The sequence below is a fragment of the Argopecten irradians genome, chromosome 1 (genome assembly GCF_041381155.1).
Source record: "Argopecten irradians isolate NY chromosome 1, Ai_NY, whole genome shotgun sequence".
Classification (NCBI taxonomy): Eukaryota; Metazoa; Mollusca; class Bivalvia; order Pectinida; family Pectinidae; genus Argopecten; species Argopecten irradians.
The window spans coordinates 4,395,405-4,419,473 of record NC_091134.1 but is presented as its reverse complement, the minus strand read 5'-3'; the positions used below and the strand labels follow the sequence as shown (position 1 = coordinate 4,419,473).

The window sequence follows — 24,069 nt, the reverse complement described above, 5'->3', positions numbered from 1 at the left end:
AACAGCACGCATGCAACTTCCGGTAGAAATGCACATGGTTTCAAGAAAGAAAACAGTCTTGAGATGAGACCGCTTACAGACGAAGAGACGAAAATATTTTTCGAAAAACTATCTAAATAGTAAGATGTTGTTAGAATGACATGATATGTTATTTTGTATTGACATTTAGATATATTCTGCTTTTGTTTAAATCAGTGTGTTGACACTCATCCTCATAACATCCTTACACCTCTACGAGCAGTCTAGTATATATAAGCAATATATGTTTTTTTACCTATTCAAGAATTCATATCAGAACAGATTTAAAAAAAAACGAATATTTTATATGGTATCTTGAAGCAAAAATATCGTTCATGAAGGTAAAATATTTTCTCATAAAACGTTTTGGGTAAATCAAACACAAACGTAACAAAAATTAAGGCAAATGTATTTTATTTATTGCCGTAGAAGTTTAGAAATGAAATATAAGTAATAGTGATTTTAGATCGATCCTAGCAAAGTGTACAAGATCTACTGATTTCAACAAATTGAATAGCAGTCATCGTCACCAATGTCACTCAGTCATGTAGTCAAATCAGGTTGGTACTGTGAAAAGAGGGCCACGTGCCAAAATATATACTCTGACCGGGCCTTGAAATATAAGATAACTAGCCCAAGTTTCATGAACATTCCTTAAATTTATGGAATCCCTTAACTTTAAATTCTCCATAGGAAAACAGAGGCATTACAGATTTTAAGGGAGGCTCCTTAAGATTTTTTCCTTAACTTTAGTAATGCTTTATTGAAATTAAGTTAAGGAATTCCTTAAAGTTAAGAAATGTTCATGAAACTGGCCCCTGAGGTGTTAATTAATTACCGATTGCCATCATACAATTGACATGCCTGACAGCAGACATTTTTCATGCAAAGTCTTAAGAGTCAACTAAAATCGGGACACAGACTATAAAAAAGTATGCATCCTTATTACATTTAAGGTACCTCTGCACGTACTGATGGAAAAACTTGGCAAAATTTATGTTGTTGTAAAGGTTTGTAAGACGCTTGCTTGTTGGAAGAGACAATTTGCAACTAATTCAAACATCAGAATGACCTTGAAACTGACAAGTGAAAATGAAGCCTGTAAAAATTTGCCTTGGCTTGTCATATTTCCTGACAACAATATGAGGAGCTGTGAAAAAATTATTTATTTTTCATTTTCGGAAAATGGGAGCGGGAAATCCGTCGAACAAAAACTCAAATTGGAATGGCCTAAACATAAAATTAAATACTTATCCTACCAGAACTGTATAATATTCATTTACTATAATGTGATGTATAGTTATATATTTTGTATGCAATATTTTACTAAAAGAACGTCCAACTGGGGTTATACTCCAGTGACAAATAGAGTGGTGTAAGATTTGAATACATTACCTAAAAAAGTGGTGGAAGCAAAATTATTAAATAGTTTCAAAAGCAGTTTGAATTATCACTGGAAGAACCTGGAACTGAAATTCAAGCCTAACTGTTATTAGTCAACTACAACTTGATCAACATAGATTATTATAGAAGAACAAAAGGACCTTTAGAGATTTAGTGGGGTTATCACGCTAATCTTGATTTGATTAGGCTTTAGATAGTGATGTGAGGATTTAGTAGGGTTATCTTGCTAATTCTTACAAATGAATAGACTCAAATGCCATATACACGTAATAGGAAGAAAATGAACGGCCTACAAGGGATAGACTTTTTTTATCATTTTATTGTTTCGTAACAACTCTCTCTTTGCATGCGCAAACCAGAAAGTGAACAATGGAAATTTATCAAGGTCAGTCATATAAGCTTGAAGCTATCGACATCAAGACTGGAAAAACAGTTAAACATAATGAACATGATCATGAGATATTATAACAAGTAGGCCTTTGATGGTGAAGTGACTGAGAGTGGCCTTTGATGGTGAAGTAACTGAGAGTCGGACACATACTTGTAGAGATAATTACACTTGTATCATCAGATACTCCAACAATGTCGCGTTGTATCTAACAGATGGTAAAATAATGTCAAATGATAAATAACCAGACCAGTTCTCTCCCTTTTTATGGGAGCTATAGATATAGTACATTTGATCATGATGTACAATGTACATAAGTATCAGGAAATATCCAGAATTAAAAGGTTACGAACAAGTGAATACACCTGCTGTCAAATATTTTCCGATGTTTCTGGGTACCTAGTGACATTAATATGACATGATATATATTGTATCGTATACCAAAATAAAGATAAATTATCTGACTGTTGATTGAGAGTATTCCAATTATACCATCTTATAACGATCACACTTTTTCTGAAATTGGGTAGTGTTATATGGCCAGCCGAGTTATAGACCTTAACACAGTGTTACATTTATATATAGAAAAATGTCTTTATAGCCAAACGCCTGTGATTGAGATACCAGATAACTGACAATCATCATATGAAAAGGAAAACATCAATATAACATTAAAATGAAACAGTTTACAGGAATTAAAGAAATATGGTCACTCAGAAGGAATAATCACAGAACCTTGCCTACACTTAATTCTTAAAAACAAAGGCATAGACTGAGAGTTATTTCTCATTTCTAGATTGCATAATTTAGTATAAATAACTTGTAAATGTTAAAGATGCTCCACAGCCGACAGACCAAAAATGGTACTCATCATTTGAACAACAATTGGTGTTTAATCGTGTATATATATGTATAATCAACACAAAAAATAATATAAAACAATTCATTTTGCTTTTGGTGCATGCGCAGTTATAACTTCATTCTATATAGAAATAGTGCCATGGAATTTTTTCGGGATGCAATTAATTATTTCTAACATTTTTATCTTGAAGTTAAATTAGAAGCTCAAACTTTTCAATGGTTGTAATAGTTGTAAAGTAAGAAACTTTTGTAACTGAAGAGAAATACTAAATTACCTGATCCTGTTTTTGATAGTGAAAAAATGGGAGCATCTTTAAACTTAACTTATTTGCAATGATGTACAGTTAGTAAGTACATGTAGATAATTTTTAAATTATCACAATCACAGCGTAAAGCTTATATTTTGATAATGATAATCAAAATACAAAATATAAACATATTCAGTAAAAAATTTGAAATGGATATTGGATATTTAGCTTATGACTTTATTACTTTACAAGTTAAAAAATTACATTTGTATATTTCTTTTATCTTCTTTCAGCATTGGTGAGAACATAAAGTTATTGCTAGATCGTCCTGATGGATCATACTGCTTCAGACTACACAGAGACAGAGTCTTTTATGTCAGGTAAAGGTTATTATCTCCCCTTAAACTACACAGAGACAGTATTTCATATCAGGTTACCATTATTATCTCCCCCTTACACTACATAGAGACAGAGTATTTCATATCAGATTACCATTATTATCTCCCCTTACACTACATAGAGACAGAGTATTTTATATCAGATTACCATTATTATCTCCCCTACACTACATAAGATGACACAGTATTTTATATCAGGTATACCATTATTATCTCCCCTTACACTACATAGAGACAGAGTATTTTATATCAGATTACCATTATTATCTCCCCTTACACTACATAGAGACAGTATTATATATCAGATTACCATTATTATCTCCCCTTACACTACATAGAGACAGAGTATTCTTATATCAGATTACCATTATTATCTCCCCTTTACACTACATAGAACAGAGTATTTCTATATCAGATTACCATTATTATCTCCCCTTACACTACATAGAGACAGTATTCTATATCAGGTTACCATTATTATCTCCCCTTACACTACATAGACACAGAAAATTCTATATAAGGTAACGGACGTTATTATCTGTCCATTACACCCCTACACTACAGAGACAGTAAATTCTATATCAGGTAACTGTTATTATCTCCCCTTACACTACATAGAGACAGTATTTTATATCAGGTTACCATTATTATCTCCCTTACACTACATACACAGATTCTATATCATAGATTATCACTAGAGACAGATTCTATATCAGGTTAGGTTATTATCTCCCTTACACTACATAGACACAGATAATTCTATATCAGGTTAACGGTTATTATCTCCCCTTACACTACATAGAGACAGCATATTTTATATCAGGTTACCATTATTATCTCCCCTTACACTACATAGAGACAGCATATTTTATATCAGGTTACCATTATTATCTCCCCTTACACTACAGAGACACAGAAAATTCTATATCAGGTAATGGTTATTATCTCCCCTTACACTACATAGAGACAGAGTATTCTATATCAGGTAACTGTTATTATCTCCCCTTACACTACATAGAGACAAGCAGTATTATATATCAGGTTACCATTATTATCTCCCCTAACACTACATAGAGACAGTATTCTATATCAGGTTAACGGTTATTATCTCCCCTTACACTACATAGAGACAGTATTCTATATCAGGTAACGGTTATTATCTCCCCTTACACTACATAGAGACAGAAAATATCTATATAGGTAACGGTTATTATCTCCCCTTACACTACATAGAGACAGTATTCTATATCAGGTTACCATTATTATTCTCCCCTTACCACTACATAGAGACAGGCATAGTCTATATCAGCGTTACCAGTATTATCTCCCCTTACACTACAGAGACACAGAAAAAATTCTATATCAGGTAATGGTTATTATCTCCCCTTACACTACATAGAGACAGAGTATTCTATATCAGGTAACTGTTATTATCTCCCCTACACTACATAGAGACAGTATTATATATCAGGTTACCATTTATTATCTTCCACACCCTCCCACTCTTACACTACATAGACACGAAAAATTCTATATCAGGGTAACGTTTACATTATCTCCCCTTTACACTACATAGAGACAGTATTTTATATCATGGTAACGGTTATAATCTCCCCTTACACTACACAGAGAAAGTATTCTATATCAGGTTACATATTATTATCTCCCCTTACACTACATAGAGACAGTCATTCTTTATTTGACTATATCATCTACCGGTTACACCTACAGAGACACAGAAATTTCTTTATTACAGTACAAGTTGTGGGTAAAGCCGAGTGATTTGATTACTGTGTTTCCGTTACAGTACAAGTTGTGGGTAAAGCTGAGTGATTTGATTACCTGTGTTTCCGTTACAGTACAAGGTGGGGTAAAGCCGAGTGATTTGATTACCTGTGTTTCCGTTACAGTATAAGGTATGGGTAAAGCCGAGTGATTTGATTACCTGTGTTTCCGTTACAGTATAAGGTATGGGTAAAGCCGAGTGATTTGATTACCTGTGTTTCCGTTACAGTATAAGGTGTGGGTAAAGCCGAGTGATTTGATTACCTGTGTTTCCGTTACAGTATAAGGTGTGGGTAAAGCCGAGTGATTTGATTACCTGTGTTTCCGTTACAGTATAAGGTGTGGGTAAAGCCGAGTGATTTGATTACCTGTGTTTCCGTTACAGTATAAGGTGTGGGTAAAGCCGAGTGATTTGATTACCTGTGTTTCCGTTACAGTATAAGGTGTGGGTAAAGCCGAGTGATTTGATTACCTGTGTTTCCGTTACAGTATAAGGTATGGGTAAAGCCGAGTGATTTGATTACCTGTGTTTCCGTTACAGTATAAGGTGTGGGTAAAGCCGAGTGATTTGATTACCTGTGTTTCCGTTACAGTATAAGGTGTGGGTAAAGCCGAGTGATTTGATTACCTGTGTTTCCGTTACAGTATAAGGTGTGGGTAAAGCCGAGTGATTTGATTACCTGTGTTTCCGTTACAGTATAAGGTGTGGGTAAAGCCGAGTGATTTGATTACCTGTGTTTCCGTTACAGTATAAGGTGTGGGTAAAGCCGAATGATTTGATTACCTGTGTTTCATTTGCTTCAGTATAATTAAGGTGTGGGTAAAGCTGAGTGATTTGATATCTGTGTTTCCGTTACAGTACAAGTTGTGGGTAAAGCTGAGTGATTTGATTACCTGTGTTTCCGTTACAGTACAAGTTGTGGGTAAAGCTGAGTGATTTGATTACCTGTGTTTCCGTTACAGTATAAGGTATGGGTAAAGCTGAGTGATTTGATTACCTGTGTTTCCGTTACAGTATAAGGTATGGGTAAAGCCGAGTGATTTGATTACCTGTGTTTCCGTTACAGTACAAGTTGTGGGTAAAGCTGAGTGATTTGATTACCTGTGTTTCCGTTACAGTATAAGGTATGGGTAAAGCTGAGTGATTTGATTACCTGTGTTTCCGTTACAGTATAAGGTATGGGTAAAGCCGAGTGATTTGATTACCTGTGTTTCCGTTACAGTACAAGTTGTGGGTAAAGCTGAGTGATTTGATTACCTGTGTTTCCGTTACAGTACAAGTTGTGGGTAAAGCTGAGTGATTTGATATCTGTGTTTCCGTTACAGTATAAGGTATGGGTAAAGCCGAGTGATTTGATTACCTGTGTTTCCGTTACAGTACAAGTTGTGGGTAAAGCTGAGTGATTTGATATCTGTGTTTCCGTTACAGTATAAGGTATGGGTAAAGCCGAGTGATTTGATTACCTGTGTTTCCGTTACAGTACAAGTTGTGGGTAAAGCAGAGTGATTTGATTACCTGTGTTTCCGTTACAGTACAAGGTGTGGGTAAAGCCGAGTGATTTGATTACCTGTGTTTCCGTTACAGTATAAGGTGTGGGTAAAGCCGAGTGATTTGATTACCTGTGTTTCCGTTACAGTACAAGTTGTGGGTAAAGCTGAGTGATTTGATTACCTGTGTTTCCGTTACAGTACAAGTTGTGGGTAAAGCTGAGTGATTTGATTACCTGTGTTTCCGTTACAGTATAAGGTGTGGGTAAAGCTGAGTGATTTGATTACCTGTGTTTCCGTTTTACAGTACAAGTTGTGGGTAAAGCTGAGTGATTTGATTACCTGTGTTTCCGTTTACAGTGGGTAAAGCTGAGTGATTTGATTACCTGTGTTTCCGTTACAGTACAAGTTGTGGGTAAAGCTGAGTGATTTGATTACCTGTGTTTCCGTTACAGTATAAGGTATGGGTAAAGCCGAGTGATTTGATTACCTGTGTTTCCGTTACAGTACAAGTTGTGGGTAAAGCTGAGTGATTTGATTACCTGTGTTTCCGTTACAGTATAAGGTTGTGGGTAAAGCCGAGTGATTTGATTACCTGTGTTTCCGTTACAGTATAAGGTGTGGGTAAAGCGATGATTTGATTTGATTACCTGTGTTTCCGTTACAGTATAAGGTGTGGGTAAAGCTGAGTGATTTGATTACCTGTGTTTCCTTTACAGTACAAGGTGTGCATAAAGCAGAGTGATTTGATTACCTGTGTTTCCTTTACAGTACAAGGTGTGCATAAAGCAGAGTGATTTGATTACCTGTGTTTCCTTTACAGTACAAGGTGTGCATAAAGCTAAGTGATTTGATTACCTGTGTTTCCTTTACAGTACAAGGTGTGGGTAAAGCCGAGTGATTTGATTACCTGTGTTTCCGTTACAGTACAAGGTGTGGGTAAAGCTGAGTGATTTGATTACCTGTGTTTCCGTTACAGTACAAGGTGTGCATAAAGCTAAGTGATTTGATTACCTGTGTTTCCGTTACAGTACAAGGTGTGCATAAAGCTAAGTGATTTGATTACCTGTGTTTCCTTTACAGTATAAGGTGTGCGAGTGATTTGATACTGTGTTCGTTCAGTAAAGTGTGTAAAGCCGAGTGATTTGATTACCTGTGTTTCCGTTACAGTACAAGGTGTGGGTAAAGCTGAGTGATTTGATTACCTGTGTTTCCGTTACAGTACAAGGTGTGGGTAAAGCTGAGTGATTTGATATCTGTGTTTCCGTTACAGTATAAGGTATGGGTAAAGCCGAGTGATTTGATTACCTGTGTTTCCTTTACAGTACAAGGTGTGCATAAAGCAGAGTGATTTGATTACCTGTGTTTCCTTTACAGTACAAGGTGTGCATAAAGCTAAGTGATTTGATTACCTGTGTTTCCTTTACAGTACAAGGTGTGCATAAAGCTAAGTGATTTGATTACCTGTGTTTCCTTTACAGTACAAGGTGTGGGTAAAGCTGAGTGATTTGATTACCTGTGTTTCCGTTACAGTACAAGTTGTGGGTAAAGCTGAGTGATTTGATTACCTGTGTTTCCGTTACAGTACAAGGTGTGCATAAAGCTGAGTGATTTGATTACCTGTGTTTCCTTTACAGTAAAGAGTGATTTGATATCTGTGTTTCCGTTACAGTATAAGGTATGGGTAAAGCTGAGTGATTTGATTACCTGTGTTTCCGTTACAGTATAAGGTGTGGGTAAAGCTGAGTGATTTGATTACCTGTGTTTCCGTTACAGTATAAGGTATGGGTAAAGCTGAGTGATTTGATTACCTGTGTTTCCGTTACAGTACAAGTTGTGGGTAAAGCTGAGTGATTTGATTACCGAGTGATTTGATTACCTGTGTTTTCGTTACAGTATAAGGTATGGGTAAAGCTGAGTGATTTGATTACCTGTGTTTCTGTTACAGTACAAGTTGTGGGTAAAGCTGAGTGATTTGATATCTGTGTTTCCGTTACAGTATAAGGTGTGGGTAAAGCTGAGTGATTTGATTACCTGTGTTTCTGTTACAGTACAAGTTGTGGGTAAAGCTGAGTGATTTGATATCTGTGTTTCCTTTATAAATTACAGTATAAGGTATGGGTAAAGCCGAGTGATTTGATTACCTGTGTTTCCGTTACAGTACAAGTTGTGGGTAAAGCTGAGTGATTTGATTACCTGTGTTTCCGTTACAGTATAAGGTGTGGGTAAAGCTGAGTGATTTGATTACCTGTGTTTCCGTTACAGTACAAGTTGTGGGTAAAGCTGAGTGATTTGATTACCTGTGTTTCCGTTACAGTACAAGTTGTGGGTAAAGCCGAGTGATTTGATTACCTGTGTTTCCGTTACAGTATAAGGTGTGGGTAAAGCCGAGTGATTTGATTACCTGTGTTTTTGTTACAGTATAAGGTGTGGGTAAAGCCGAGTGCTGAGCAGCAGTTTGTGTATGGTCACCACGTCATGAAGTCGGGCCTTGGCAGGATCACAGAAAACACACCACAGTACCAAGGGGTTGTTGTGTACAACATGAATGATTTACCACTGGTAAGGCATCAGTCTTCAACATCTGTCATGCCTAGATAGCAGAGGAAATCCCTATATAGATATCCACTGGAAAACAAAAGCTTTTTAAAGCTAATAATAAAAAATCAGTATTGGGTATCTGAGAAAAATTCTTTGATCAGCCCTCCCTCACCCAACTCTTAGCAGCTAGGTAGAGGAAACTTTGACAAGTCTCCCTTTCTCCCTATAAATGGCTCATATAGAAAGTTCAACGTGTTACTAAAGTTCTTTTCACAGGCAGTAGACAATGCTTTTATGACATTTGATGGCATCATATCTATAAAGTAATCATAGGCTATGGGGGAGATATATGTCATGATTTTCTGGCAGGTTACATACATGTACTTCTTGTTTTATGCAATAAAATATACTCCATACCTTAAAAGCTTACATTTATTAGACATCAGTTGATACTCCAAATAGTATAGCCTGAACACATGATAATTACCGAAGATCTTATCATATTTTGTTTTATAAACTCTTACTGTATCCTGTTTAGTTACACAACAGATTTACTTAAAGTTTTAACTCTATATCGTTTTTCACAGGGCTTCGGAGTTGCAGCCAAGTCAACACAAGAATGCCGACACACTGACCCAATGACCCTTGTTGCCTTCCATCAGGCAGATATTGGAGAATTTATCAGAAATGAGGACACCTTAGTGTAGCATTTACTTCTGGGAGGGGGACATAGACAATGTTACGGAGGACTGGTTTCATGTCAGAAAAATTTATCATGTAACTGAAGTGTTGCATTTCTAAAATTTACTGAATTAATGGGCTTTCTGACAGCGGCACAGTGCATTCATTAATGTTACAATTGTTTTCATATTCATCATTGGATAATATTAAACTAGTTGTCATTAAAATTAACTTAAGATTTTGAAATGTATTTTGTTTCACTTTTTTTCACTATAAATATAAGTTACTGAGTGAAATTGTACAGTTTGATAAGTATTTACCAAGCTGCATTCCAATAGCTTTAATTCGGCTTTACCCATCCCCTTACATTCAAAATGGCTGCCTTTTCTACATTTTCCTATTGTTTTGGTGTCCTGATGCACAGTTGATAGGACATATAAAAGGGCCAGTCTGAGTAGTCATTTCATGTTTTGAAGATGTACAGTCAGATGATCTTGGTCGAGTCTTGGGTGTACAGTTAGATGACCTTGGTCCAGTCATAGGTGAACATTCAAATGACCATAGTCCAGTCACAAATGTAGTCAAATGACCTTGGTCCAGTCTCGGGTGTACAGCCACAGGTGTTAAGTAAAATCACCAATTTTTGATGATTAGGTATATAGTGCTAGGTATATTTTATTTGAACGCTGATGACTTTTAAAGGTAACTTTGACAATTTTACCGTAGAGATTAATATAATCTTACATGGGTCTTGTCAATTTGACAGGGATATCTCAACCTGAGTGAAAGATTGTAACTGGTCAACTAGAGGCTTGCCGAGGGTTGGCAGCCAAAATCTTTCACAAGGTACAAGGGCCAGAAACATCCTTGGGGGATTAGGAACATATTTTGCATACATTTTGGCTCTGACCCCCGGGGGCAAGCGAGTTAAATTGCTATTAGTCATAGAGTTCTAAATGGAATGTAACCAAATTTGGCCAGAAACATCCTTTGGGTAAGGGGAACTTAAGTTTGGTTAAATTTTGGCTCTGACCCACCAAAAGAGGTGTTTGAGAACAGTACAGCTCACCTCTGGCAACCTTAGACCTTAAAGCTTAAAATCTTGCATGTACATATTTGGCCTCTTGAAATCTTATTGCCACAATGACATATCATGTAATCATTACGCTTCTATCTAAGCAGAAATCAATGTCAGTTTAGGGCATATTGAAATTCTCAAAATTCTTATTTTTCATTCGTAATTACTTGTCAATACCAAAATCCAAATTTATAATCCAACATACATTTGTATATATATATGAAGAAATTCATGTCAGTTGTTCACAGATATCAGCATTCACATGAACCAACTTACACTTGGTCATTTCGGCCCATTTGGGCCTTTTGTAATTCTCAAAATGAAGCATTTTCTTTATTGAATTGATTGTTCATACCCATCACAATACTTATAATCCTGTATTGATATGGAAATCAATATCGGCTGTTACAGATAACTACTTCAACCCCAAAACCTTCACTGAACCTGGTAACTTCCAACGCCAACTCTAGTGGGATTTCATAGGCTGCTCTCTCTTGGAGAGGCAAGCTAAAAATAACATTGAAATATGTATATATATCCATCTTTACTTTGTCTCAAGATCATCGATATATGGACGATATGCTAGTTCGCCTTAAAACATAACAGACAATGTATTTCCATTAATAGTGTCAATTTTAATTGTCAGATAACCACAGACTTCTATACATCTTAATGAGTACAATGTTTAAATGCTTTAATGTTCTTGATTGATTCAACTTATCATTAAAATGGAAATTGGGGTGGAAAAGGTAAGCCAGCTTTGAATTACTGAACTTGAATTAGTACACTGCCACGCAAACATATTATATCGCAGCTTAAAAGAGGAGTTTTCTTATCTCATTAGCATTTCCAAATTTAAAGTCCTTTTCTGAAGAGCCCAATATAAACAGACTGATATCGCCAAAACACTTCATTAAGGATAAAGAAACCTTGAGAAAGATTTAGTGTAAAATGAGACAATGCATGTGCTTTTCCCATCGAAATACACTTGACTTGTTTAGCAGTGAAACATTGACAAGTAAATGAATAAGGAAACAATCTTAGACAAGTTTGGCACAATTAAAATTAACTTTCCGCGGAACAAAAGTAAGCAAGATGTTGGTAACGAGCAAGCGTGTGTTGATTCTGCAATATTTTACACATGTATATAGTGTATATCAGGGACAGTCTACATGGTAATGTTGTTCTTGACTCTCGTATCATCTGTGTTATACAAGGACAAAGCAATATTGCAATAACATTAAATAAAAGTTACAATTCAGCAACTGGCACAGAGAAGTGAATATATACACAGGTTGATCTCTAAATAATAATCATCTAACAATGAAATATATACAATAGACTTCTTAGTAATAGGTAAGTGAACAAAGATATGATATCTAGATACCACTTAAAGAGTATATAATGTAGATTTAAAATGAGGAGGGCCACACTTGGAAACCAAATAAGTTATAAAATATCTCTCTCATTTCTGATCAGTTTTCAGGACTAAATTGTTTTCACACAGAAGACAGGGCATTATTGGCCGACTATGCTTTACTGTAGATTGCTTGGTCTATTTAGAATAATAGAATATAGGAAAACCTGCTATCACTGAAACTTCATACATTATATCCTGTACCAGTATAACTAGAACTGGAAGGTAACGTATATCATTGATGGATACCCACATAATCTAAAATCTTAAATAGCACGACATGTGTATCCTGAAATATATGGGCCAGAAACTGAGATGACAAGCAGTATGAATCTAAGACAGGTAACATCTAGCTAGTATTTGTTGAGTACAATTACAATGGATTATTTACATACAAATAAAATATTGAGTGCTTTGTTTTATTATTTAATTATACTAATACTTTTTTTATTGAAAGACATTATTTTCATATTCATGTGTTCAGAATTATCATCAAAGCACACTATTTCCTATGTCTTTTCTTGGAAGCAATACATAATAAAAATACATTTTACTTTTTTTTTTAATAACTTTTCAGATCTATTTTAACATAGGGACACAAGAAATCTGTACAGTATCAAATGCAGTATATTCTGAATTTCAACAATCACCATTAGTAGTTTAGCACAAACACAAGTTTTAATTTACACTTTTAGGTGAGAGATGTTTACTACTGTAAAGTGTGTTTATTGACAACTTAATTGCTGAAGAGAAGTACTGAGTCAGGATATATATTTTAAGAATAGTCATATATTGTATATACAGATATATTTCTTTCTTCTTTTCCTCTTCCAGTTATAACATACAAACACTCATGTTCCCTTATATGGTCAAAAATATCCATAATGTATGTAAAATAGTATTTTCTCCTAACTATAAAAGAAATGATTGTTTTTCCCATAAATGGTAAAATAACAAGTAAGATCAAAATTTTGACAATATTCAAGCTAGTAAAAAAAACCATGAAACTTCTCTCATACTTTTACGTTCGCAGTGCCTTAATGCAAATGTATAATGTTTGTTAGCTAATGTTTCAACATTCGTTTTTGACTTTTCAAATATCTGATATTAAATGTGTATGGCCAGAAATTTTTACCATTAATTTTTATATGAAAATAATAATTTTTGGATACAATAATTATGATTTACAAAAATTTCAATATAATGCATATAAATACACAACTGATGTGTACATTTGAAATTTTATATATTTACAATACAAATATTCACTTCAGACACACTCAGCATCAACAATCGATTCACACACATTTTCATTTCCACTCATCATTACAACACAACACTAACAGGAAGCTTTGGTCTACAGACATGCAGCATATAACATTTTACTCTTCTCCACAACGCCAGAAAAGCCTGTCAAATATATACTTCACACAATATTCCGATTTAATTTGCTTGAATAAGATGGATTCAAAATTTATGTTTAAAAAAAGAAGGGTTTTCTAAATTATGTCTTTAAACTGAAGTAAATATAAAGGAATTTTCATGCATATGTCTAGCATAATATTTTTTTTTAAGACTTACAGAAACAAAACATACCTGTATGTGGCATAATGCATTTCGTATCTAAAATCACTTCGTAGACACTGTGGAGATATATTCATACTGACTACTGTTCTCTGGTAATAATAGCACTTGTTATCTCTGCAGGCAAATCATTTACATTGTATAGGTATTATGATATATATAGTGGGGAAACATTTAACAAATCCTTATCATATAGCCAACGAGGGAAAAATTATAAGTAATATTGTCACTAAATAAATCCTCAAAAAACAAAGGTCAGTACATGAAAGGTGTGTACATGCACAATTTATGACATGCATATATCATTGTATATATTCCTTGAAATACGATTTCTGAAAAAAGATTGAGAATGAAATAAATCTAATATCGATAACTTCTGAATGTTTGAAAGAAAGAGAAAAGGGAACAGTTATTATTTCCACAATGCATACATAATCTTCGATAATCGGCCTGCTGTACATGTGAACAGGATTTTCTTAACGAGAATATAAAGATTTATATATGTATATTTCAGGCAATCTATGAATAAACATTTCATTTAAATACAGCAGCAACATATTTCAACGGTCCACACACATGGAGATTAGTCTAAATATTAAATGTAATTGAAATCTGTGTTTCTAGTGGAGTAAAGTACAAATATTTCCATATTTAAGTTGAAATAATGCCAAAAGTTAGATACCCAGGGATCCATTTTTTCTACACATAATTTATAATCAGGTTGGTATTTGCCAGGAAACTTTAGCTAATTTATCATAGATTGACATAAAATGTAGAATAACCTTTCCTATTGTTTCCATTCAATTTTATAGAAAACTGATTGCTGTTTGAGCTTAGGATAAATCTCTGCACATAACTAAACCGGCCTACAGATTACTGTAGATCGTGATGTGTAGCTAGTTTAGTCTGCTTATTTTACGGTCACTCTGAGCTCATGCAGTTCTATCAGTCAGTTTGAGTTTTTGAGTGCATTAAATTGTGTTCCCTAAGTTTATAACAGCACACACTTCTTCTTCTTGGGTGGCTCTGGGGGCTCCAAAGCTGCTAGAATGGCCTCATCAAACACATTCTTTAGTCCTTTCTGTAACAGCAAATGCAATAACTTTAACATCTTTTCAAAAGATTTTGTTCAACCCTCTCTTTTCAAAGAAAGATAATATATGTGATATTTTTCTGTTTCTAAAAATATCAAGCTTTGCTATATATATATATATATATATATATATATATATGGGTACTGTATACCATTTGTTTACCTTTATCAAGATATCAATTTTACAACCTGCATATATACAAGTCTTAAAATTAAACGTATTACTTGTATACAGTTGCAAAGTGGAAATACTGGAATAGACATCTTTCAAGATATAATTTATTTTCTTGAGGCAAAAATCAAGTGTTTATACAAAGTTTACAGAAATAAACGTTAACGATAGTTTATCCTAGAATAAACAGATGGCCTAAACTCTTTCTGTACTTTGTATTCTTTTCGAATTCCGTACTGGAATTAGTAAATCGTTTTTTTGATAAATTTATCACAAAATATCCAGTTGTTGTGTGCTAGTTTATTTAATTTAAATATGATTGGTTCAGTGCAAAATAATTTAATGAATTTCTTAAAACTGGCATCAAGATTTTTTTTCACATTGCAATCTGGAGTGAAGTGCGACAAACTGCCATTTTGTTTATGATAATAACTTCTGTTTCATTTGTCTTCCTCCACTGCCATTAAAACGATATACATGGTCAAAATAAGTATTTATTTAGCATTTCAGAAAGATTATTTGGAACTCAAAATCCTGTCGACTATTAGTCTACAATGGGGAAGAGAGAAGGTAAAATCCTGTCGACAGCGGTACAGAAAGAGTAAATTAATAATAATATCATTACTGTCTAGCTATTGTAACATAAATTTATTTGACTTAACAAAATTAATAAATATCATTTTAATTGTGATGTGACAATAGTGTTTTTACACACGTGTGTCTTTTGATACTTATGACATGACTGAACGGACCTGTTTGTTAATTATTATTTATGATTTAAGCATTCCCTGATAACTTTACCTGGGTTAGAGCAGAACATTCCACATATTTCACAGCTTTTAGTTCTCGGGCCAGTTTCTCTCCTTGTTCTATGGTAATAGGCTTTTGTTTATTCTTGGCTAATTTTTCTATAGTTGTAGCATCATCTCTTAAATCTAACTGGGTTCCAACCAATAAGAATGGCGTTTTCTGACAATGATGTGTGATTTCTGGCACCCACTAATTCAGGGAGAGACAAGTCATAGCATATTATAGTCACATTCATTTAAATTGAAACAAACAGCAGTGTTTTTCCTGCCTATATATTTGGGGCCGAAATAAGGCCCCATTCCCATTGTATTTCTTGTTATTTTTTCCCAAATCTATGTCTAAATTTCCCAAATCAGTGAGTTGACGTCTATTTTGTGTGACGAAACAAAAAATTCTGGAAATCCCAAGTTTGATTGTCGTATTTTAGTATACATTCTTATACTTGATTCTTAGAGCAGGATAATTCTTTATTTTCTACCTTTTCCAAAATTTCCATAAACACAGTTATAATTTTTCATTTCCTACTTTAATCGCACAAAATTTCCCAATTTTCACCAACGGCAATTTCCCAAAATACCCAGGAAAAACACTGTAAACAAAATATTATACTGCAAGCTAAATAAGTCATTTGATTTATAATAGAAGAATTACTTTAGTTTCTGTGGAATATGAATTTCATATGGTCCATAATCAATTGGATTAAAATCTGGTAAAATAATGATGAAGCAATAATTATCAAGTGTGTTTTCTATCCTCGATATGTATCAAAGTATTGAACAAAAAATATTTTTAACCTTTTCCAATTTCAAAGATGTTCAATTGAAATATGTTTTTGCCAAAAACTCTCATAATCAATTTTGCATATAAAGAATATACTGTATTCTATTACAGCAAAGAATAAGATTATTTCACATTCAGCCTACAGCCAGCTAATTACCTTTTCTTTCACATTTTCAAATGATGATGGTGAAACTACTGAAAAACAGACTAGAAAGACGTCAGTTTGTGGGTAACTGAGTGGTCGAAGTCTATCGTAGTCCTCCTGTCCGGCGGTATCAAATAGCCCCAGTGTGTACGGCTCTCCGCCAATCATTACCGTCACTGCATAGTTATCAAATACCTGTAAAGACAAGATGTCACATTAAGCCAAGGAGTCATTTTACCAATATATAAAGTTTCTAATTCAATGGAAAAATGTTATGGATATCATCTTAAGTATCTGAAATGTTAAGTTTGTAGTATGTAATGTGATGATCATCTTGAAAAAGTTCAAGAGACTCTTTTGGCCCTTAACATGACAAGGATAAAACAAAAGTGCAAATCTAATGGATGTTCTCTGTGATTTAAGTAAATTCCAATCCTTAGAACTAATCGAATTGTAATGCCAAAATAAATGGCTACCAATGTAAAACCTATATATTTTAAACCACCATTTCAGTTACAATTAGTTGTAAGTCCAGGTGAGGTCAGCTCACTGTTGGTGGCAAGGGTTCTTGAATAACATGCTGACACCATTACCATAGTTCGTGCATTATTGTAATCTGTGTAACAAACTCAACTAAGATATCTATAGTTGTTCACACATTGTTTTTTTTTTGGTTGAATCTACAGCCGAACTTCTGCTGTTTCCCCTAGCCAAAAAATGCCTTATTTTCCCAATTTTGAAGTCAAATTTCCCAATGAAAACTGATAAAATTCAATAACATTTGTGTTGATAGTTTGTACCAATTTTCAATCCTAAATGTGTAAATATAGGCTACATAACACATTACTGAAAACAAATAATTTGGGATTAGAAACAATTTTTATTTCACAAAATGAAAAAAAATAGTGATATGAGTTATACTCATGTCAATATTCTTTTCATTTCGTGAAATAAAAATTGTTTCTAATCCTAAAGTATTTGTTTTCCTAGGTCGCAAGGTGCACTTTCAGTTCAGAGACGTTTTTCAAACATTCAAATAGTTAACTGTTTTTAAGTTCTATGACAATGATTCCCAAAGTTAACTTACATTATTAGTTGTCTAATCATTATTTTTTCCACATAAGCACAGAGTTTTTTTTGTATAAAAACAATCTCTGTTCAAGGTCGGAAATAGCACTTGGGAACTAATAATGGAGTCGGAATCCTGTCTCCGGAATTCAGAAATTTAGTAACTATTTGTTGACTTGTACTTACTGTAGGGACATATTCAGATGGAAACTTGTTTGTTGTGTAGGAGATCAGTAAACAAGTTTTACCCACCGCACCATCACCAACAACCACACACTTAATCGTTTGCATTATGACTTGACCAGATCCTTCAATCACAGGTCTGTAAGAAAAATTTATACTATTAAATCAAAAAGTAAAATGTTTTTTTTTCATATAATCATAAAATATATTACTCACAAGAATAAGCATACTCCAAAATAAACTGATACTTATTAGATGTAAGATAAAAATAATTGTATTATGAAGAAAACGAAATCTAAAGTCATGTGCACTTGACCAGTGTACGTATGAGACAAGTATTTTGTTTCAAAAGTAAAGTTCAGCCCACATTAGACTAATACAAGTGATTTTGTTTATCTATTTTAATTTCCTGCTTGAGTCAAGCCCAATCTAACCCATGTTAAGTTATATTAATATGACACAATCTTTAAAAGAATAATATTTCAAAATTAAAAGAATTCCTTAAAGTTCAATGTAATGTACAAGCTACAGATATTAACACACAAACCCTTTATTTGTTTATTATAATAAATATCAAAGTATTTTCTTTGATGGTAACGAGTTAACAATCACTTGTCATTTTTAATTATGTCTTTAGTTAAATAATGTTGTTTATAAACACATTATGAGGATATGTTTAATTTACAACCAATTGCCTGCGTCAATTATACATTCTATTGGGTTGGTACTTAGTCAGACTCAAGAGATGTTTCATTCGATGATGCCGGCCATTTAATTGTGAGCATACAAAGACTCTGTTTTGTGTACTGTATGACTCATTATTCATTTCTCCGACCACAGCATTTTAATTAAAAGAAACATTAACTATATATTTGATATATCCAACTCAAATAGAGAATATACTGAGCGAAACCAACCCATAAAGACGCATTAATTTAAAACATAAAGGGCGAGGTCTAGTCATCGACTTGCAATCCGCCGTCCATTCTTACCCGAGTTACCGGTATATTATTCATGTGCCTATGAACACTGTTGCTAATGGATTGCTTTAAAATGATATTGACGAAATAAAACAGTATGAATACACAAAATCCACGATGAAGCATCAAAATAACAACATTCTGAATATGATCGTGAAAACGGCTAATATTTCCATGTCCGCCATTTTTCCTCGATGACAGTTGATAAGGGGCTTGGCTCATGTTTGCTAGAGTACAGAAGTCTATTTGCAACACATACAAACCATCACTCGTTACAAATACCATCAATTGTCTCCAAAATAATCATATAAATCTGCTTACAGGCCAAATAATACATAATTTCACATATTAGTACCTTTCTGGATTTCGATTTCCGGGGTGTTTTATCAAATGGTCTTGAAACTCCAACGGAAATTGCCAACTGCGCATGCGCGAACTGATGTAATAACTTATTTTTAGTAGGCCTATATAAATCGCTCCGGAAGCTACACCAGTCTTATTTCTCCTGCAAATGTAGAGGTGCGTCGACGGTACCGCGACTTTATAGTATACATTGAATGTTCTATTTTTAGAGAGCATTTGTCGGTTTATTTTAAGAATTATTTGATTGACATAGGTCTATAAATAACTGCGTTAATGTAAACCCAGAAACATTTCAAAGTTACACTTTCTGTACATGTAATTATAATGTACATGATAATTATCAATAATACTGGCAAGGGTTTATAATCATCAAGGATTTATAAGTCTCATATACGTCCTTGATAATCATCTACGTCTCAGCTATACTATTTTTCCTTCTTCTTTCTTTCCTAATAATATCGATTGTATGTATTAAGTAATATTAAAATATATTCCGGATAATCTGCGGACAATGACATGTCTGGGACTTAATTAATTAATTAGTATACATACAATTGTACATGTACAAATGTAGATACACGTACGTAACATATTGATCGGTATTGCGTTTTGTTTGTTACATATTATGAAATGTTGAAAAACAGACCAATTAACAAATAAAGAATATATCAACAGAAACATAATATGTTACTTCCTTGACCCATATATAGCGAAAAGGAAAACGTACCGTGTTGATATTTTTAATATCTACTGATGCAAAACGTCTTTTAAAAGTTCTAGTTTATATATCTATATATCTGAGAGATGTCACTAAGTCATAACCGATCCAGTATAGACCGCATAAAGTCCAAATCTTTTTTGCTTTTTTTATTCAATACTTTCGAAACACGTTAAGTACAACAGGCCGGGACTCATGCGGGCAAAATATGCGATACTTAAACACTCGTTTCTTTTATGGTTGTATGATTTTTAGTTATTATAAAAAAAACCAACTCAGAATGCTCAGTCAAGACGATTCACTATACAAACAGTTTAACTTTGTTTCATTTTACGTTTCTGACCATATGATAAAACAGTGTCGTTTTGTGCATGCTGACAACACAGTATGCGAAATGAACTAATTCATCCATATCCATTTCATATCACATCATACTACTTTAGTATTCACCACTGGAACCGATTAAAACGTGTTTTCTTGGCCACGAGCTACGATTTCTTGCATGCCTGAACATATTTGTAAAACAAATATAAATGCTTTATACTATAGTAAGTGTTCTTGCTATATCAAAATTCAAAAAATTCTATATTAATCTCCTCTCTATTTTCGCAAGCATAGCACTATACAGTTCTTCTGTTGTATTTTGTTCTGATGTTACCGCTGGCCGTTTATAAAATTGTTAAATACTGACTGGCGGGAAACCGACCCGCGTTTATGTTCATTTTATTTATTTCCCAGAAAGTAATGACACGTGTAACGGGTAAGTTAATAACGAGATATATATCGATGTGCGCGTCATGCATGCATAATAAAAATAAGGATATCCATTAACGCATTATAAATAGAACTGATAATTCATTTATGGATATAGAACTGATATTTGAAATGATGTCCTTGTCTCTTTATTGATATCCATTTTCATTATTATCGGTTTCATCGAATATGCAAGAGTTGTCTTTCTTGAAACGCCGCCCCACTCTCTTGCTACACGCGTACGCTGAAATAGAAGTGAATTTGTCTTTGGAAAATCAAACAAATGTTGCTTTTATTCGTGCCAATTTTCTTATATCTATATTCTTTTAATATATGTTTAGAATTCAGCGACACGACGTTCTACTGTGTTAATCGCAATTTAGGTATTCTTCATTGCCGAGTTCCATTTGGATGCAGGGCAGTTAGACTTGAACGTACGTAGTTATGCGGCAAACTTTGCTTCTCAAAACTTTGTTTTACTGCGAATTTCGAGTTTTTACTGATATCACTATAAAAATAGTCTTATTTCAGTACTACCACGTATTGTTGTAACGTGTAACAAAAACAAGTAATCAAAATGTAGCTTCCATAGTTTTAATTGCAACTCATGTATTTTTTGCATTGGCCCATCATCTGCAACTACTTCACGCTTACAAACTTAATTTTTGTCATGTAACTTAAGTAAAATGTGTGGCTGCTGCAGATTTCAAGATTTTGAATTACATCTCTCTATCTTTTTAGCTCTCCTGGTCCAAAGGACCAAGGTGAGCTTAAGCAATACCATGGCGTCCGGCGTCCGGCGTCCATCTAGAACGAATATGCGTACCCGGCCTACTATACCTTTCGGCCGGGTACGAATTGGTCCCTATGTGTCGTAGTGGAGCACTGCCTCCGAAAATCACTCGGGCATAGTTTTCTATACTTTTTTGTAGGTTTCCAATTTTTTTATGCGTATACATGCATTTACATATTATTTTTGTCCAAAACAAACATAACTACCATTCTTTATATCTACCGTACCGCTCACAAGACGTCAAATTCACAATTTGTGGACTTGCCGTATAAATTCCCTTCAGAAAGACCTTCATATGTAATATGTTAAATAATAATTCCTCGATGAGAATTCGATATTTTATGTGGTTCAGTTTTATTGCCTAGTAGGTAAGCGATATCAAACAAGTACGATAAAAATACAAACAAACGTTTTATAATGGTTTGCATAATCATTACTTTGCTCCATTAGCAGTAATAGGCACCAATTGTAGCTCTAAAGACGACACCATTTTCTGTCAAAAAGTCTTCTGAGCTACAATATTGCAGCTAGCGTCCATCGTCCGTCCGTCGGTCAACAATCGACTTCTTCTCTATAACCACTGGTCGGAATTCAACAAAATTTGACTGGTAGCATCATTATGGGATATTGACTGAAAATTGTACAATTGATGGGGCTGACCCCCAAGGGGCCTGAGGGGCGGGGCCAAAAGGGGTCAATTTGACTGTTTCCATATAAACGACTTCTTTGAAACTAAGCACGGGATTGCACTCATAATGCAATGGTAGCATCCTTATAGGGTGGGGATTCAAAATTATACAAATGATGGGGCTGAATCCCAGGGGGCCTGAGGGGTGGGGTCAAAGGGGCCAATTTGGCTATTTCCATAATGCAATGGTAGAATCCTTATAGGGTAGGGATTAAAGTTGTACAAATGATGGGGCTGACCCCCAGGGGGCCTTAAAGACGGGGCCAAAAAGGTTAATTAGGCTACTTTTTTTCATATAAATTACTTCCTCTCTGAAACTATGTATTGGATAGCATATTCGTATGGTATCTAGAGCATTAGAGAATTACTCAAAAAAAAAACCCAACGACGACGACAAAAAAAAAAACAAAACAAAAACAGGTGAGCAATACTGGCCCTCTGGGCCTCTTGTTTGATAATCTCAGGAAGGATAATACTGTTATAGGCCATGGGCTAGGAGGGTCCCACATGCACCCCCCCAAACCTCCGAACCAATATTTTTCTTAACCCTTATGACCCACTGATCACAAATCAAAATGTTAACATTGCATAAGTTGGGATGAACTTCCGGTTATGACGTCATCAAAATGGCCACCATCTCGAATTTCACGAAGAAATGAAAAATGGTCATAACATTGACATTTTTCAACCTAAACAAATGAGGTATCAAAGTGACCACAATAGAACAATAAAAACATATCAGGACCAAATAATCAAATATATGTAGTGGATTTTACGCAAGAAGTGAAAAAATAGGATTTTAAGCTCAAAAATGGTTTTTTTTTAGTAAATTTTTCATATTTTGCTTGACGCAACAAAAATGTTTTCCAACAGCAAACTATTATTTCTAATTAGTTTTTTGTCCACTAATAAATCAGTTTAAACAAAAAAAAAACAACCAAAAAAACCCCACCAATGTTAACATTGTGTAAGTTCCGGTTATGACGTCATCAAGATGGCCGCCATCACGAATTTCACTAAAAAAATGAAAAAAAATATTTCAAAACATTGACATTTTTCAACTGAAAGAGATAAATGAGGTATCAAAATAACCACAATAGAACAACAAATACATAACAGGACCAAATAATCCATTATATGTAGCGATTTGTAAGTAGGAAAGGAAAAAATAAGATTTTAAGCTCAAAAATGGTAATTTTTCAGCAAATTTTTCATGTCTTCACGCAGCAAAAATGTTTCCCAACATTTATTATTGATCGTAATCAGTTATTTGATCTCTTGTCAATCAGTAAAAACAACAACAAAATATATAGAAATGCAAAAGAGAATTATTGTTATACCATCATTTGGTTTACAAAACATCACCGTTTGCTTATACAGGGCATATGATTGTGTATTTTTCCCAAACCGCCGACACTACAGTTTCCTGATGTCTTAGAATTTCCTGAATATAACAGTGGCTATTGAAATTGCTATCTTAACAAATTTGAATTTTAGGTTGGCTGAATATCTAAGTGGCACTTTCATGTTCGAAATGTTGTACACTAGTAGCGTCTTAAACTTAATTATTACAGCAAAAACGCCAACTAATAGTTATATGGTATCAAATTAAAACTGAGGTAATTCTGTCAT

The 24,069-nt window shown here is 34.1% G+C and overlaps 2 protein-coding genes across 2 annotated transcripts; one reads left to right on the top strand and one right to left on the bottom strand.

Moving 5' to 3' along the window:
• Window positions 1-9: 9 nt before the first annotated feature.
• Window positions 10-10,058, top strand: LOC138308834 (60S ribosome subunit biogenesis protein NIP7 homolog). Its single transcript, XM_069249858.1, has 11 exons — window positions 10-119; window positions 3,213-3,299; window positions 5,907-5,973; window positions 6,378-6,434; window positions 7,046-7,051; window positions 7,466-7,477; window positions 7,813-7,869; window positions 8,176-8,268; window positions 8,539-8,601; window positions 8,991-9,152; window positions 9,719-10,058. Exons 1-11 carry the CDS (start codon window positions 64-66, stop codon window positions 9,836-9,838), a joined length of 780 nt encoding a protein of 259 aa, XP_069105959.1. The 5' UTR covers window positions 10-63; the 3' UTR covers window positions 9,839-10,058.
• A 1,446-nt stretch (window positions 10,059-11,504) lies between these two features.
• Window positions 11,505-19,621, bottom strand: LOC138315650 (cdc42 homolog). Its single transcript, XM_069256834.1, has 5 exons — window positions 19,478-19,621; window positions 18,146-18,281; window positions 16,904-17,086; window positions 15,958-16,155; window positions 11,505-14,972 (listed from the first exon to the last, which is right to left on the bottom strand). Exons 1-5 carry the CDS (start codon window positions 19,549-19,551, stop codon window positions 14,883-14,885), a joined length of 681 nt encoding a protein of 226 aa, XP_069112935.1. The 5' UTR covers window positions 19,552-19,621; the 3' UTR covers window positions 11,505-14,882.
• Window positions 19,622-24,069: the final 4,448 nt, after the last annotated feature.

Coding starts and splice junctions, on each gene's coding strand:
- LOC138315650 (XM_069256834.1), bottom strand. CDS start 19,551: ATGCGCAGTTGGCAATTTCCGTTGGAGTTTCAAGACCATTTGATAAAA. Junction 16,156..16,903: donor TTGAAAATGTGAAAGAAAAG/GTAATTAGCTGG, acceptor TCCCTGAATTAG/TGGGTGCCAGAAATCACACA. Junction 14,973..15,957: donor AATGTTCTGCTCTAACCCAG/GTAAAGTTATCA, acceptor TTGCTGTTACAG/AAAGGACTAAAGAATGTGTT.
- LOC138308834 (XM_069249858.1), top strand. CDS start 64: ATGAGACCGCTTACAGACGAAGAGACGAAAATATTTTTCGAAAAACTA. Junction 5,974..6,377: donor CGTTACAGTACAAGTTGTGG/GTAAAGCTGAGT, acceptor TTTCCGTTACAG/TACAAGTTGTGGGTAAAGCT. Junction 8,269..8,538: donor TGTTTCCGTTACAGTATAAG/GTATGGGTAAAG, acceptor TTTCTGTTACAG/TACAAGTTGTGGGTAAAGCT.